Source organism: Danio rerio, chromosome 16, assembly GCF_049306965.1.
Source record: "Danio rerio strain Tuebingen ecotype United States chromosome 16, GRCz12tu, whole genome shotgun sequence".
Taxonomy (NCBI): Eukaryota; Metazoa; Chordata; class Actinopteri; order Cypriniformes; family Danionidae; genus Danio; species Danio rerio.
This window is the reverse complement of record NC_133191.1, coordinates 51,952,769-51,971,927: the sequence shown is the minus strand read 5'-3', so window position 1 is coordinate 51,971,927 and position 19,159 is coordinate 51,952,769. Positions and strand designations below refer to the sequence as shown.

At 36.6% G+C, this 19,159-nt stretch overlaps 1 protein-coding gene across 1 annotated transcript in view; it reads left to right on the top strand.

Annotated features, from left to right (window-relative positions):
• cthrc1b (collagen triple helix repeat containing 1b) overlaps positions 1-19,159 on the top strand; it is a 50,899-nt gene that overhangs the window by 16,208 nt on the left and 15,532 nt on the right. Inside the window, exon 3 of the mRNA XM_689410.9 lies at positions 3,892-4,054. Within this exon, the coding sequence (XP_694502.4) occupies positions 3,938-4,054 (117 nt within the window). The 5' untranslated portion in view covers positions 3,892-3,937. The remainder of the gene's footprint in view (positions 1-3,891; positions 4,055-19,159) is intronic.

The window sequence follows — 19,159 nt, the reverse complement described above, 5'->3', positions numbered from 1 at the left end:
TCGGTCTCACACACATACACAGGCATCTAAACGCGCAAAAACACACACAGTATTAAACTTGACAAAACCTCTTGAAATCCTTTACTGTCTGCTGTGTCTTTAATATGGTGTAAAGATTATTATGCGTTATTGAAACATCAAAGATGCAGCAAAGAAAGATCATTGTATGCAACAACCTTACATTTAAAAGAGAAACTTAAGGGCGATCATATGCAAAAAAGACCCCAGCCTATAATTTGTTCCAGATGTTTTCTTGACCTTATTTATTTATTTGTTTGGCGCATGTACTCGAGTGCGATCGGAAAACTGTGCCCGCCTCTCCTTTCACTCCGCCCCGAAGCCCCGGCTGGCCCTCCTTGGCCCAAGGTATTCGGCGGGCCGAAAAAGGCTGGCTGTTGGCCCCGAGAAAGCCCCGCTTTGGCCCGATTAGGCCCCGGAAGTGACAGTGGAAACGCCACTGGCCTTGGCTCGCCCTGGCTCGCTCGCTTTAGGCGCGATAGTGGAAACGCGGCTATTGTCTCATAAGACCAAAAACCTTCCCATACTGGGGTTCATACTGGGACCCCTGCTTAGTCCTTAATATGTAATTTGTAAAGTAAACGTTCATACGAGGCTGTTTTAGTCATTATATTGGCCCACTCGTTTGAATATTGGGAGTTTTCCAGTGTTTTCAGATGACTCAAGCTGTCACTGAGATTCCCACCATGATGACTGTGAACTCTCCTTTTGTAATATTTGGCATCTGTTCCCTATCTCCCAGTGTTCATTTGAATTTCAATGGTTTTTTTTTTTTTTTTGCATCATTACTCCAGCCATCAAACGTTTTACACCAGTACATCAGAAAATATATTATTCTTATTATATTTTTTGATCAGTGCATTTGATTAATATCTTGATTATTTCATTTTTATTATTGCTCTATATTCTAAGCATCACTTCATGTATGGCTTTGTGTGAGGAATAATCTAAAATTTAAAATGTTTAAAAACAACAGTTTAAGCTTTAGTATTTTTCTTATTCAAACATTTTCACAGAGACAGAGAGAGACTTGCTGTACGTTGGTAGAACTGAACTATTTCCTGATTTCAGAAGTGCTTGAAAAAACTCTCAACTCTGTAATTATTGCTAGACCTTTAAAGTGCAGGATGACTTCCTGCTCAATTATCAGAGGAGATTACAAAGTTATTTTAAGACAAATATCTGATCATAAAATATGAATGTTAGAGAACTAATGCTGTGCGCAGCATGATGCCGAGCATACTTAAAAAAACAAAGCTTGAATAGAGGAATATATTTCCACCCACAAAACTTAAATTGATGTCTCCTCTTCTCTCAAAACACATTTGCATAGCAAATTTGAATGTATGCAAATGAGAATTTGAGATTTAAAATAGTGAACTAGGGAGATTTATTTATTTCATGCTTTTAGACAAAACATCTGAAGAAAAGAGATGTTACAAAACAAACCTGACAAAAGACTTGTCGCCTATCCAAGTTTTAGGATCAACAAATAATAACTTAATAATAACTTGACTTCTAGTTGATCATTTGGTATCAGAAGTGGCTTATATGAAAGGCAAATGCCTCTAGATTACGCCTATTTGACCAAAATAAATTATAAGCATGCCTTAATTTTTAATTATTTAATTAGGACAGTAAGGTCTTTCTTTGCTCAGACAAAAGTCTTGTCACTGAACAGATATAATGTCCAGTTTGCAATATAAAGTCATGGTGCAGTGGAAAAAACATTAATATTGTGTAAGACTCCCATGGGCTTGGACAACTGCATCCATACAACGATATCCTGTATCCTGTCTCTAGCATGCCCCCATACTGAATGTAACCCCAAACCATGATTTTTCCTTCACCAAACTTGACTGATTACTGTGAGAATCTTGGGTCCATGTGGGTTCCAATAGATCTTCTGCAGTATTTGTGATGATGGGTATGCAGTTCAGCAGATGATTCATCTGAAAAGTCAACCTTCTGCCACTTTTCCAAATGATCAACTAGAAGTCAAGTTATTATGTATTGCTCCTACAATTGGAATTGATGACAAGACTTTTGTCAGGTAGTGTATATCTGAGTGGCAGCTTGTTGAACAAGAAAAAAAAAATTGACAGGTTGCTCCCACCTTCATGTACGTAAACGCCAATCAGACTATAGATGCAGTTGAAGAAGGAGAGGACGTTATTTTGATTAAAAATCATCAGGTTACATCAATTAAAAAATAAACATTCCTTAATATTACTTAATATATATATATATATATATATATATATATATATATATATATATATATATATATTTTTATATATATAAATATTATTATTATTTTTTTTTAATACCATCCTTACACAAAATTGATTGCACGACTTTTTACAAATTTAAAAAGTGACTTAACAAAAAAAAAATGTAATGTAAAATACTGTAACAAAAGGAGTCAGGGTACAACAGAGTTGAGGGTCCAAACGCAGTTTATTAAGAATTGTTGTCAGGCAGGCAATGGTCAACAGGAACAAACTGTTTCATGTGGGTACTCCAAAAGTGTAGTTGTGGTCACAGACAGTAGTTGGTGCAGGCGGCTAACAGCATAAACAAAGAACAAAACAAGGGCTAAACTAGGTTATGCTTTGTAATGCTACAGACAAACAAGACAACAATGTGTGTGTGTGTGTGTGTGTGTGTGTGTGTGTGTGTGTGTGTGTGTGTGTGTGTGTGTGTGTGTGCTGTGTTTATAGTCCACTTGTTACGTTTTTGCAATCAGCTGGAATCTGGGTCAGGTGTGTGAGTGAAGTGCAAAATGGGATCTGTAGTTCATTAAAGTGACAGATTTATAGTCCTCTAGTGTTCTGCAAATGCAAGATCGCTGGTGATCGTGACAGCAGCATGCATAATTGTTATAACCAATTGCAAGTAAACATCACAACCCAGGCTCATTCTGAAAACTTAGCCCTGTGGACGTTTCTGGAGAGCACGAAATGCGTACCGGGGGGTATGTATTATTGCAGTTTTTGTTTTCACAAATCTGCGAGAAGCCGCTGTGTGCACTTTTTCATATCTCAAATTTCTCTCGTGAGTGCAGTTTGCACCTGCTGTTCTCGCATAAACCCACTAGAGGCCGCTGACGATTGTCTGTCTGACTGACTGAATGACAGAATGAATGACTGACTGACCGTCCGACCAATCAACTGACCCACCCTTCTCCTTCCCTAAACCCAACCAATTTTATCAATTGACCTGCCCACCATATCTTGTATCCTGTAATAAACGTTCCAAAAGCTGCGTTCATGAAGCAATTCTGAGGGGGAAAAGCAAGAGAAAAGCTGACAGTTGCAAAAGGAAAGTCAGAATGTCATAACTGATGCATGAAATTCAGATTTGCAAGAAATAAAGTCACAATTCTGTCTGAAGTGTAAGACAGTCGGAATTTTTTTTTTAAAACTTTAACTTTAAATGCAACACACTAACACATCTTAGCAATTTAAGTTACAAAAAACTGCAATCATGAGTTTGCTATCTTGCAATTATGAGGAAATAATGGTCTGTTGTGAAGGAAAACAGCCAGAATAGCTGGGAATAATGTCAGACTTGTGACATATAAACTCAGAATTGCAAGAAATAAAAATCAGCATGACTGTAACAACATAATTGGGCAGGTACGAAGATGGGGAAAAAAAGTCAAAGGTCATCCCACCTGTGCCAAACATCAGTAGACACTGATGTGACCATCAGAAATATTGATTCTTGTTTCATGTCATATCATAACCCATTATATTGAGATTCTGCATGTAGATGGAGGTTTCAGCTGCGCTCTGGGAGTAATTGGTCTCTGGAGAGATCAACTCCACCTCTCTCTCTCTCTCTCTCTCTCTCTCTCTCTCCATCTAGAGCTCAACAGATGTAAAGACTCCTCGTCCTCTCAAACCGCTCAGACATGGGACACTTCAACACACAAATATTGCTCATCTCCTGCCTATTATTTACATGTTACGAAGCAGAAAAAATCAAAACCAGAGGTCTGCGCCAGAAGGATGTCGACTACATAGAGAAAGTAAGACTCATATTTTATAATTTCAGTCACTTTTTGGTAACATTTAAACAATTCACACCATTTACTACTTTCTCATTGCCTGAATAGTATTAACTCATGAACTGTTTATTAGCACATAAAGTATTATATTATTTTACATCCCTACCCAATACCTAAACATAACTACTACCTTACAAACTATTCAAAAGCAGTTAATTATGGGTTTATTGTCCTTAAAGTCTTAGTTAATGGTTTGTTAATAATGTGAATTGCGCATTAAAATAAAGTGTGATCCACTTTTTTTTGCATTTACTTAAGCGCAAAATAAGTGTATAATCATCTTCTGTAAATGCGTTAAAAAATAAATAATTGCTCATAGGTTGCACTAACTAATTATATAAATGGTTTTCCTAAAATTCTAGTCAAATGTTGATTTATGTATAGGTCAGATCACTTACTCATGTTGTAAATTTGATTGGTAACACTTTAGTTTAAGTACCAATTCTTACCATTATCTAGTGACTAATAACTTGGGCCAGACGGAATCTGTGGACATTTTTTTTTTAATTTCTGCACAGAATTGTGTTAAAAATCTGCGGATTTATTCAGAATTATTTTGGAAGTATCATACCTAATATCTTAATGTATGAAATAAAAAGTAATACCTTTTTAACTTTTATGTAATCTTTACAATACAAATCCAATTAGATCCACTTTATTTGGTAAACAAAGCAAGTCTCTCATATAATATATCTACTAATATGACTTTATAAACTGTATTGTAAATAAATCATGAATATTTTCGTATTAGTCAATAATTATACTGAAATAAGTTTAAAAACTGAATAAATACACATTTACACACATTTACAAAAGTAAATAAACAGAATCGATGGGCTAGAAGTCTGCGTAATTCTGCGTGCGCAGATTTCGTGTGGGCCTACTTATAATCTGTCTATTAATTTAATTTTGGCTGTTTATTAGCACTTATAAAGTATGATCTCATTCAAAATCACTAATCCTATCCAATATCTAAACCCAACTACTACCTTACTAACTACTAATTATCAACTTGTGCTTAAAGCGTGAATTGCACATTAAAATAAAGTGTGATCCACTTTTTTGCTTTTACTTAAGGGCAAAAAAAGTTTATGATCATTTTGTCTGTTTAATATTTAATTATATAAATGTTTTTCCTTCTTATTATTATACTTTAGTTTAGGAACCACTATGTGGGGATTACCTGCCTATTAATATGATTTTGGCAGTTTATTCATACTTATGTATGATTTTACATCACTAATCCTATCCAATACCTAAACCCAACTACTGCCTTACTAATTTTTAATAAGCAGAATATTAGTAGTATAATGAGCTAAAAGTCTTAATTAATAGTTTATTAATGGCGAGAATTGTACATTTAAATTAAAGTGTGACCATTTGATGAGAAATGTTTGATATTATACTTGAATGCAAACTTTTCTGATCATCTAAAGAAGCAGGATGATATTACTAGAGGGTTGTTTACATATATATATATATATATATATATATATATATATATATATATATATATATATATATATATATATATATATATATATATATATAAAGAAACAGGGTTCGAGTCTGGCAAAGAACAGTTCCAGAAAACAGGTAAGACAAAACCAAAAGCCAAAAGATATACAAGTAAATAACAGCGTTAGAATATAGTAAAATCTAAAAATTTTGTAAAAATCCAAAAATCTAATTTTCTCCATTGATTTTGAAAACAATGTCGGTTGGCTTTAGGGAAGGGGTGGACACTGGTCAATTTGTGTTTTTGAAGACACTATCGGTTGTGTTTAGGGAAGGGGGTGGGTGCTGGTTTATCGTGCTTTTGAAAACACTATCGGTTGGGTTTTGGGAAGGGGGTCGGTGGGGTGGATTGGTCAGTCGACAGCGACCTCTGGTGGATTTACACGAGATAAGCAGGTGCAAAGAACACTCGTGAGAGAAATTTGAGATCTCAAAAAGCATACAAAGTGGCCTCTGGTGGCCTTGTGAAAACAAAAAATGCAAAAAAGGGGGGGGGGGGAGCTCCTGGGACGTATTTAATGCTCTCCAGTAATGTATGTATTAAAATGTAAAAACTTAAAAAGGGTTTCGCTATTTTGGTGAAAACTTTCTTTTTTTCGTGGAAAGGTTGACATTTGGATGGAATTGCTCATTAGAAGTTTTCAGTCCACGACTAAAAAGGGAGATATCTGGACTTTGTCTTTTAAAAACTCTTTTCTAAGTTTTAAAGACTCTTTTGAGCTATCTGAAGGAGCTCATCACATCAGAGTGCTTCACTTTTAAGCGCAAGAGTGACTGTAAAATAATTGGCTACGCCGGCTGATTCTGTCTCTTTAAGGAATCAATATTACAACTGCGATTTCCTGCAGACGGTGCAAGTTTTTCCCCTTATTGACTAAAGCCTTTTGCCAATATTGAACAATGCCAGATTCATTTTTGCAGATGCGAGAAGAATATGAGTCTTGGGGACCGGTTAACCGAGCGGTAACAATGGATTGATTCTTAAAAAGCATGTGACAAAGCTGTTTAAACTCTGCTCAAAACCCACGCACAGTGAACTGCTTCTAAACAGTGTGCTGGAAGCCAATGAGAATGACGTATTAGACAGTCTCCACTGGGACTATCTACATTACAGTACCGTTTTCATCTGCTGAATTAGCCTAGTGTATTCAGTTATTGCAGGCCAATGTCTATACACTGACTGTAGTATACTGTATGCTTTTTTTATTGGAGTTTTAAATGGATATGTAAGAAAATACTATTTCTTTTAAGTAAATAATTTAAAGGAAGTGAAAATTATGGAAGCATGTTTCTTTATTTCTAAATTTAAAAAGTAGTTGTGACTTTTTATCTGCAAGTGCACAAGTAATTGTGACCTGTAATTGTGAGTTGTGTGCATTGTAAGTAAAATATTCTGAATTTGCCCTTATGAAATAAGGGCTGCAGAAAAAATAAATCTAATTGCAATTTATCTGATCAAAATTGTGGTTTGCAATTTAAATGTACCAATTTTAATGTGATTTACTAAAATTTCTTAAAAGAGCTCCAGGTTTGATCTGGTGAATTTAAGCTTTATTTAATAAAAAAGGCAAGACAATCTCGTACGTGACTTTGTTCTTTGTGTGACTGAAATGTAGGCAATAGCTGTTTTTCATCCAAATATTTTAATTAAATTAATGTGAAAAAACTGCAGTAACGCATAAATGATATATGCGAATAAAGCAGTTTCCATCCAACAAGTCAAAGAGAAGAAAATCATCACTTCCTGATTAAACCGGCACCAAATATCAACAGTAAAAACAGAATTTATTGCGGTAGAAGAAGCTGCGTCAATCTTTTCTTTACTTAATAAACGTACTTCCACCTCAGAAGACAATGCTGACACTCAATGAACACGTGGGGGCGTTTACAGCCATGAGACGCGGAGAACAGAAGCTCTTAACACGCTCCAGATGCTCTGGAGGTCAATAATAATATAATAACATTAATTCTGAAACAGTTAAGGTGTTTCAAAATGAATGAGGAATACAACAATTAAGACGTGTTTTAGTGTACTCAGCCTGCTGGTTTGTCCATTCACACATATTTTTATCATCATAGGATCTCTTATAACAAGCCTTTTTTAATGCACATACTGTAATTGGTTCAGTAAGTGTTTTCATCGTAGTTTATGCGCATATTTTCTATTGAATAAAAGTTTATCCTTCTCAGTTATGTGCGTATTTTCAAAAGTTATGTGCATCATGATGTTTCCATCTATCATTTTTATGCACAAATCCAAAATGAGCATTAAAATAGGTGTGTGGAAACGTAAGGCTAAGGCGAGAAATACCGCTTCATCTTTACAAAAGAGGACGAGACTGACAGAATCTCATTGCACCAAAGAAACACCAAGCATAATCACAAAGTAAGCTCCACTGTGTTAACACAATGCTCAATTGGTACTAATGGGCCCAAAGTGTGCCAAGAAAATGTTTCTCATAACATTACACCACCACCAGCCTGAACTGCTGAGACAAGGCAGGACGGATCCATGCTTTCGTGTTGTTGACGGCAAATTCTGACCCTACCATCCTAATGTCGCAGCCAAAAATCAAGACTCCTCAGACAGGCAACATTTTTCATTCATCTTCTATTGTCCAATTTTGGTGAGCCTGTGTGAATTGTAGCCTCAGTTTCCTGTTCATAGCTGACAATAGTGGCACCCGATGTTGTTAACAAGCAGTTGGACAGTCGTACCTAATAAAGTGGCCGATGGGTGTATAAAATCTTTAAATTTAGATTGTTAAATTAATTTATAAATTTTTTCTTCAGCTTTAGTCTTTTTATTCATCAGGGGTCGCCACAGCTGAATGAATTATTGTTTTACAGACTTATTTCTCTCTATATATATTGTTTCTTATACATTGTAGTATTTCAAACTACTGAAATGTCAATAAAAGTCACTTTGTTAAATTGTAGAATTGAATTTTCAACATTAAAAGTCGACAGAGCAGAGATCGACATCCCATAATGCAAATTACAACGGCAAATAAACTGAAAATACTTGGGAATCACAAAATATGAAACCTGTTAACATATTTTTATGGTGTAGTGGTGACGCAGTGACGCAGTGGTTAGCACGTTCGCCTCACAGCAAGAAGGTCACTGGTTCGATCCTCGGCTCAGTTGGCGTTTCTGTGTGGAGTTTGCATGTTCTCCCTGCGTTCGCGTGGATTTCCTCCGGGTACTCCGGTTTCCCCCACAGTCCAAAGACATGCGGTACAGGTGAATTGGGTAGGCTAAATTAATAAATTCATGGTGTAGCGATTTGTAAAAAATAAAGTTAAAGAAATTTAATAAAGAATTTTAACAATAAAATGAATAATTAATTTAAAAAAATTCTCATCATACTATAAAAAATAATTGATCATTAAAAACCTTTTTTAATCCTGTGAGGAAAATGCTTCCAAAACAAAAAAAATTCTTTTCCAAGTAATTTTTTTTTTTAAAGATTAACAATTAATAATGGCTAAATTAGTTATTTGCTCACGTGGAAACAACTTTAAATTCACCAAACAAACCATCAAAATAAAGTGTGACCCAATATTCCCTCTCAAACATGTACTAGAAGGACCTTGAGATTGGCAGAAACACACAACAGCCTCGAGAAATGGCACGTATGAGAAAATGTGCCCCGGTATTGTCAAAAATGCAAACTGCAACCTCTAGTGGATTTGTGAAAACTAAAACTGCAAGAAGACGTAGTATAGGATACATATTTCTTGGTTCTAAAAATGTAGCCCTGGGCACATATTTCCAATGAGCCTGGGTTGTTATTCACATGAACCCTTTTTCGCACAAGCCCAAAACCACTTCAAGCTAATTAAAGGATTTTTATTTGAAATTTTCCATCTCCATCATCACTCATTTCTCATATGATACTTATTTATCTCTATATATATATTATTTCTTATACATTATATTATTTTAAAGTACTGAAATGTCAATAAAAGTCACTTTGTTAAATTGTAGAATTGAATTTTCAACATCAAAAGTCGACAGAGCAGAGATCAACATCCCATAATGCAAATTACAACGGCAAATAAACTGAAAATACTTGGCGATCACAAAATACTAAACCTGTAAACTGATATTTTTATGGTGTAGCGGTTTGTGAAAAATAATAAAGTTAAAGAAATTTAATAAAGAATTTTAATAATAAAATGAATAATTAATAAATAATTTATTCTCATACTATAAAAAAGGTTGATCATTAAAAAGTTTTTTAATCCTGTCAGGAAAATCCTTCCAAAAAAATATATAAATATATTTTCCAAATAAATTTTGTTTTTAAGATTTACAATTATTAATGACTAAATTAGTGATTTGCTCACGTGGAAACAACTTTAGAAAGGATCTTTGCGTAAGGTGTTCAGTTTAACATTATATCTATGGATGTGAATGAACTGTGCGTATTATTCTAGCTCTGCATTCTGAACATCGTCTCTCTGTCTCGTCATCAGAGTCAATTGAATTTACAGCTGTTAGCTGTTAAAAATTCCTCGCCTCGTTTCATTCCTTGATTGCTTTAAAATCTCCCGAGGCCCAATTCAAGACAAATTTAATATTCATCTTTTGCATAATTTTATTCAACAATCTTGCCAGCATCACCATCTGCATTTTCATCAGCACGTAACAAAGTTTAACTTTGAATAGTCCAGACATAACCAGCAAAACACATGTCTGATATTCTACAAAACTCAGTTATTCCTTATAAGTGTGAATCATGTTCTTAATGTATGTGATTGAGCTTTCAAGGCCTCAGACGTGCTTTATGCTAGTTGATGAAAACTAACATTTATGTGTGGCCAAGGTTTGTTCTCCACTTTTGTCAGTTGGTGGAGTTTTCGGGATGGAGATGCTCTTCAATGGATCGTCCTTCAGCAGTGACATTCACATTAATCTGAAATCAGTAACTAGAAGTGCAGCGCATTCAATCTGCTACCTGCTTGATATATTGAATATGCACTGCAAAATGAAATACTTTTATCTGACTTCTCAACATGTTCCTGTTCATCCTTTTAAATTGGCTTTGACACAATCTATGGTTTAGCCAATGGCGATTTTTTTCATCAGCCTGAGTTAATGCGCATTTTGAAGTATCATATGAGAAATGAGTGATGATGGAGATGGCAAATTTCAAATAAAAATCCTTTAATTAGCTTGAAGTGGTTTTGGGCTTGTGCGAAAAAAGGTTCATGTGAATAACAACCCAGGCTCATTGGAAATATGTGCCCAGGGCTACATTTTTGAGAACTGAGAAATATGTATCCTATAATACGTCTTCTTGGAGTTCTAGTTTTCACAAATCCACTAGAGGGCGCAGTTTGCATTCTTGAAAATGTCAAATACATTACGGGGGCACATTTTTTCATACGTGCCATTTCTCGAGGCCGTTTTGTGTTTCTGCCAATCTCAATGTCCTTTTATTACACATTTGTGAGAGAATATTGGGTCACTTTATTTTAAAGGGCACCTATAGTGAAAAATCTACTTTTCAAGCTGTTTTAACAGACTTGTGTGTAAGTATAGTGTATAGGCCGTCATATTGGGGTGATATAAACACACAGTCCTTTTTTTCAATTTAACAATATAAAAACTGTGGACCAATTGGAGCGGTTTTTAGATCCACTGCAACTTGACGTAGGAGTGCGGTCCCCCTGCCTACCAATATTGATTAACAGGCACGTGTCACCTAATTCTCAGTTTGTTGTTTCACGTCCGCCATTTTCAGCGTGTGAGTCAAAGCGATGTCACTAAAGGAACACCCTTGCTCTATTTTTAGATCATCGGGCTCATTGGGCTCAACACAAGATCAGCATTCACCACGTGATCGCTGTAATCTGAATTATTGTTTGTAACTTAGTTTGTTTGTAGGTAGGTTTGCAAACTAGTGTACTTTTCATTGCGTCTATCTTAAACTTCAGCCATTTGCTTTTCTCAAGGTCACAGAAGCTCCCTGTGAGAGTGATTTTAACTAGGTGCGTGCAAAGGAAAGTGTGAGCGCCTTTGCCTCACGTGAGTGTCCCTCCATTGGAAATAAAATAACAAACTTGCCTGCAGGTTGCACACCAGAAGCGGCGCTCTGCGACACGCAGAGCCATGCATTTTAGAATTCTAAACATAGGTTTCTATCAGGGTACACACAACGGCGCTTCAAGTTGGCGGCTGTCCGTAGCTCCCAGCCAGGATTCAGGACACTTCATGTTTCTGCCGCACCACAGAGCTCCATCTGAATAGTTTCATTTTAAATAACATGTGAATGTGCATGTCTGGTGTGCCATGATGCGGCTCTAAGCGGGTCATATGGTGCCTCAGTCAAAATTAATTCAATGTGCGTGGTTATTAGTTTCGGTGTACAAGCTCGGAACTTTGAACTAGCACACAGTTGGCTGTAAAACTGTACAAAGACACAAATGATTGTGTAGTCTCTGCTTGGTCTGTGTCCGAGGCGTACATGTACGGCTGAATGCGGATCCTCTCATTCATGCTGCTCGCTTCTCTCTGTCAGCCTGTCTGTTGCAAACACAGAGCAGGGGGGAGCTCTTGGCTCCGCCCATTTGTTAGGTTGGGCGGGAATTTGAAACTAATTTTCATGTGAAGGACACGCCCCTAAAACAGTGAGCTGTGTACACACCCCTCAAAATAACACATTATAGCACATTATAATCAAAGAATCTAAATTGTGTTATGAACTGAACCTAAACTGGCACATTTAGAAGAACCATAATATTTATATTAAATCAAAAAAGGGGTAAACTATGTGCCTTTTAATGGTCCGTTTATTGAATTTAAGTCACATTGCTTCTACATACAGGGCTCAACAAAAAGGACTGCCCTATGGCCCAGGGCCAGAGTGCGAATCGCTCGCGACATTAAGCAGGATGGTTACTGGCCCGATCGTGCTGCCTTGTTACCAAAGTTGTGGGCACCAAAGAATGTTACGTTTACACATCTGTGCACAACTTACATGTAAACACATGAGCCGTTAACATCTTAATACTCAAAGGGCTTTTAAAAGGGCTACTTTTTAATCTTACTTTAATTAATATTTACAACAGGTACTTTTACTCTTCTTGCACTATATTTTTGGGCAAGTAACGATACTTTTACTTGAGTATGATTTTTCACTACCGTATTTTCCGCACTATAAAGCGCACCGGATTATAAGACGCAGTCTCAATTACGGGGTCTATTTCTGTACTTGACCCATACATAAGGCGCACCGTATTATAAGGCGCACGCTAAAATACACTGTCTGCAAAAAAGGTAATGGAAGCAAAACAGTTAACATAGTTTAGTTGAACTTTATTGTACTATTTAACAATACACTCACATTATTATTTTTTTCAATCAGTCTTCTCCCAAAAATCCATCAAAGTCCTCATCTTCTGTGTCTGAATTGAACAGCTGGGCAGTTTCGTCATCAAACACGCCGGGTTCTCTCTCATCATTGTCGGAGTCAGTCTCATTGCCAGGTGGCTGTTCCGGCTTTTGCGAAAGCTCGGACAACAGTTAAAGCAGACACCCTAGCCCAGGCATCCACAATCCATTCACTTATGGTGGCGTAACTCGCCCGGCATGCTTACCAGTCTTAGTAAAAGTGTGTTCGCCGTCTGTCATCCATTGCTCCCACGCAGCTCGCAACTTCACTTTAAACGCCGTCTACACCAATATCCAGCGGTTGAAGTTCTTTTGTTAGTCCTCCCGGAATGACAGCAAGCTCCGAATTCATTCAAGTTGGTCTTCTAACTGTCCAGATTAGACAGATTTTTGAACTCCGTGCACACATAAAGCGCACCGGATTATTAGGCGCATGGCCGTTTTATAACAAAATTTAAGGCTTTTAGGTGCGCCTTATAGTGCGGAAAATACGGTACTCTTTCCACCACTGTATGTAACTCAGATACTAATTGTGAGAAGTAACTGGTAACTATAACGAATTACTCTTTTAAAGAAACGTGCCCAACACTGCTTATGACCTACAGCGTGGTTTTATCCCAGGAAAGTATAAGACCTGAAAGACTTCAACAAATTAGCACAGCTTATCATAAACCATAATCAGTGCAATACAAAATAAATCAAGAAGCACTATTGATCACAGACTCCCAAAAAACTGGCTTAGCTCGAATCGTAGCTATAGTGTACGACCCAAAAAAGTGTATTGTAAATGAGTGTATCAGGTGAGCATTCCAGCACATCTATCATTGTAATGAAAAACCAAGGTAATCCTTTTGAATTGGCCGGCGGTGGAGGGTAGATTACACGAGGCTGCGTTTCTCATTCAGACCAGTCTGGAAAGCATCACTAATGAACTTGGCAAGCCGAAAACGATGCTTCGTGTGTTTGCAGGACACTCAGGTGTGTTTATGTCAATAAAAGAGCAGCGGAGCCGAACGCACCGGCAGGGTTGCAGCACCGCGAGCTTATAAATATGAATACATTTCGCTTCCTGGCTCGCCCGTGGCCTGGATCGGGAAGATTTATTACCTATTTAAGGGCCCTTATTTCCACAGTTCTCTGCTCGCGGGCATGCTGATTAGAAGCTGCATTACTCTTACAGAAGAGGCTCAGGTGACTTAAAGGGATAGTTCACACAAAATGGAAAATTCTGTTGTCGTTTGCTCATTCTTCAGTTGTCACACACTTGTTGAATCTTCTGTTAAATGGAAGTTAAGGTATTCTGAAGAAAACCTACAACCATTGACTTCCATAGTATTTGCTTTTCTTATGGATGTCAATGGTTACCGGTGAACATTCTTCAAAATATCTTCTTTTGCATTAGAAGGAAGGAAACTCTTACAGGTTTGGAACTACTTAAGGGGGAGCTTTATTTAAAAATCTAAATTGGGGTGGGGGGGTCACTACTTGGAAAATTGTCATGATAAATTAATAATAAAATAGTTATTTCTGCAAGATTGTTGGAAACCTGTAACCCTTAACTTCCACTGTATTTGTTTTGTCTATGGATGTCAATGCCCACATAGCAAAATTTCTCTGGCCCAGCTCTGGCCCACACAATCAGGTTTTGCTTGGCCCACATGCCGCAGTGAATTACGGTACATGACTGGACCAAATCTGGCTTCCAGACAAGGGCCAAACACAAGTCTCAGCCAAGTTAATAACTCATAACTGGGCCTGAACTGGGCCAGATAGGTTGGTGTGTCACGATTGCAATGAAATTGATAAACCCATGGAGTGATGCGCTTTAGGCACACTATGGGCACGCTTTTTCTCAAAGTGACCTGATTGGTAGAATTGTTTTTCTTTACTCAAAAATGATTTTAGTGTATTTTAAAAGGGGGTCAAGACTGGCCAAACTCACATGGCCCACTTATCAAATTTTTAAATCTGGGCCAAATACTACATTTTTCATCTGGCCCAAATCTTGTGTGCCGCCTTAAAAACGGTGCCACCTCTGCCAAACCCGGGCCATGTTTGGCCCACATGCTGTATGCCAGTGCCGGATGAATGCCTGCTGTGCCAGCTTTTTGCCAAATCTGGGCCAGAATTCTTTGCTACTAGAGTGGTTACCACGTTCTAACATTCTTCAAAATATCTTATTTTGCATTCAACAGAAGAGAAACTCTTACAGGTTTGGAACCACTTGAGGGTGAAATTTATTTTATAATCAAAATTGAAATATCGCATGAAACATTTGTAAATAAAGAAACGTAATCAGCAAATGTGTTTAAGTGGGGGGGGGATCACTTCCTGGAAAATTGGCATGATAAATGAAAAATAAGCTTATTATTTCTGCAAGATTTTATTCAAACACGTGAGTTTTTTTCTGTTGAATGGAAAATTAGATATTCTGAAGAAAACCTGAAACGATTGACTTCCATTGTTTTTGTTTTTCCTATGAATGTCAATGGTTACCGGTTTCCAACATTCTTCAAAATATCTTCTTTTGCGTTTAACAGAAGAAAAGAAACTCATACATGTTTGGAATTATTTGAGGGAGAGATTTAGTTTATAAGGCAATCATCGAATGTGTTCAAGAGGGTAAATTTGGCCTGATAAATGCATAATAACATTATAAATTCGGGGCTTGACAGTGGCACAGTGGGTAGCATGATCGCCTCATAGCAAGAAGATCACTGGTTTGAGCGTGTTTGCATGTTCTCCTCGTGTTGTTGTGGATTACCTCCGGGTGCTCTGGTTTCCCCCACAGTCCAAACACATGCGCTATAGGTGAATTGGGTAAGTTAAATTGTCCGTAGTGAATGTGTGTGAATGAGAGTGTATTTGTGTTTCCTAGAACAGGGTTGCAGCTGGAAGAGCAGCTGCTGCGTAAAACATATGCTGGATAAGTTGGCGGTTCATTCCGCTGTGGCGTTCTGCAAGACTTTATTGCTTCGTAGAAAGTTGGTTTTAGTTTTAGTTATCCAATCACACCACCTGTTGTGATCAGAATCACATGGATTTTTTTATTGCACATGAAAAAATGTATTCGAAATTTACACTCACAGGCCACTTTATTAGGTACACCTTACTAGTACAGCGTGGGACCCATTTTGCCTTCAGATCTGCCTTAATCCTTTGTGGCGTAGATTCAACAAGATACTGAAAATATTCCTCAGAGATTGTGGTCCATATTGACATGATAGCATCACGCAGTTGCTGCAGATTTGTCACACATCCCAAAGGTGCTCTATTGAATTGAGCTCTGGTGAGTGTGGAGGCCATTTAAGTACAGTGAACTCATTGTCATGTTCAAGAAACTGAGATGATTCGAGCTTTATGACATGACGTCTTGGCCATGTCTACATGCCTAAATGCATTGAGTTGCTGCCATGTGATTGGCTAATTAGAAATGTGTGTTAACATGCAGTCGGACAGGTGTACCTAATAAAGTGGCCGGTGAGTGTATCATAGCTCTTTTGTATTTAATCCTACTCAGTCATGCATTTTTTTTACAATTTATGCCCATCTTGTTTCTATACAGCATTATAATGCAAATTCCTAATATACATATGAAAACAGGTAGATGGAGATATAGCCTAGGTGTAAATGTTTATTGTGTGGCTGTTTCTCTAATGCGCAGACATTTGCACCAAACTCTGAATAGCCACCCCATTATGCATGCATTGTTTCTGCCTGATCGGAGAGCCCGATGGTTGTTCCACCTGGCATTTTGGCGGCGTTTGCCATCCATCAGTGGCGTTGGCAGTATCTACACCTCCTGAGCTACTGTTCATTAAAATGCAGTTTTTGCTCACACACACACACACACACACACACACACACACACACACACACACACACACACACACAGTCTCTGCCGCATTAATGACTTGGGTTTTCAGGCCTGGTGTTGAAGATCAAACGCTCCACACTGTGTTTGACTTTTATTAGTGGCATTTGCTAAGGCAAGTAGCATATTAAACTAGCATGAATGATACCTTATATCTGTGCTTTTGGGTTTTTTTATTCATTCATTTTCCTTCGGCTTAGTCTCTGATTTATCAGGGGTCGCCACAGCGGAATGAACTACCAACTATTCCAGTGTAAGTTTTGCGCAGCAGATGCCCTTTCAGCTGCAACCTAGTACTGGGAAACACCCATACACACTCTCATTCACTCATGCACTCGTACACTACGGCCAATTTAGTTCATCCAATTCACCCATAGCGCATGTCTTTGGACTGTGTGGGAAGCCGGAGCACCCGGAGAAAACCCATGCCATCAAAGGGAGAACATGCAAACTCCACAAAGATATGCCAACTGACCCAGACGGGACTCGAACTTGCTGTGAGGTGACAGTGCTAACCAGTGAGCCACCGTGCCGCCTGGGTTTTTAAATTAGTTTTAACATTTAACAGTGTTTTTTATGTAATGTTTTACAACTGAGTCAATTATTCATTCATTAAGTCCCTTCGGCTTAGTTCCTTATTTATCAGAGGTCACCACAGCAGAATGAACCGCCAACTATTGTGGCATATGTTTTGCATAGCAAATGCCCTTCCAGTCACAACCCAGTACTGGGAAACACCCCATAATTTAATTTTATTTAATGCAAAAACTAACGAAGCAAAATGTGTTGCATTATGTATTAGTCACAGCTTTTATTATCTTTTTATTATCATTATTTTCAAATTTTTCTGTTTTTATTGATTTTATTAATGCTTTATATGTAAATGTTTATATGTATTTTATGCTTTATTTATACATACATGTGTATATATATATATATATATATATATATATATATATATATATATATATATATATATATATATATATATATATATATACATACATACACACAGTTAAAGTCAGAAATATTAGCCCCCTTCAAATTTTTTTCTTCTTTTTTAAATATTTCCCAAATGATGTTTAACAGAGCAAGGAAATTTTCACAGTATGTCTGATAATATTTTTTCCTCTGGAGAAAGTCTTATTTGTTTTATTTCGGATAGAATAAAAGCAGTTTGAATTTTTTTAAACACCATTTTAGGGACAAAATTATTAGCCCTTTTAAGCATTTTTTTTCTTGATAGTCTACAGAACAAGCCATCGTTATACAATAACTTGCCTTATTACCCTAATTAACCTAGTTAAGCCTTTAAATGTCCATTAAGCTGTATAGAAGTGTCTTAAAAAATATCTAGTAAAATGTTATTTACTGTCATCATGGCAAAGATAAAATAAATCCATTATTAGAAATGAGTTATTAAAACTATTATGTTTACAAATTTGTTGAAGAAATCTGCTCTTCATTAAATAGACATTGGGGGAAAAAAAAAACAAGCGGGGCTAATAATTCAGGGGGGCTAATAATTCTGACTTCATATATATATATATATATATATATATATATATATATATATATATATATATATATATATTTCTGCAGCTGACGTCAGAACTGCAGAAACATGTTGCTACTTCACAAACATCACTTTAGAGCTAGTGTTTGAATGATTCTCTAGCGTAATGTCTATGATGACAAAACAGGTGATTTTGCACACATTTTACGATTATAGGGCTGAACAGCAAGAAATACCATCAATCAACATAGATTTCCTAGTATTTCTTTGTTGCAGTCGTGAAATCACAATAATTAACCCTGAAAAGATTGCATAGTTGCATGCAATTCTCACCTGAAAGCCTCAAAAGTACATTATGTTGTCCAACAGCTGCAATATTTGTCAAACTGTTGTGAGTTTATTCATCTGTTGTCACTCTATGTGGGCAGAGTAATGAGGGTAAAAAGGCTGTTATTATTGCAGAATATTGCATGGCTATCGGCCAATCAGATTTGAGAACCAGACAGAACTGTTGTAAGTATATCGTTTTTTTATGTAATAACATTGGTTGTATTTTAGCATTTCTTAATTGAAGTTTTTTATTTAAATAATGTTTGATTAAGTAAACGTTCAACATTTAATTAGGTAATGTTTTTAGTTAAAGGTTTTAAAAACCAACAGACTAGAAATCATAATCTTTTTAGCAAAACTAAAGCTAATATATATATATATATATATATATATATATATATATATATATATATATATATATATA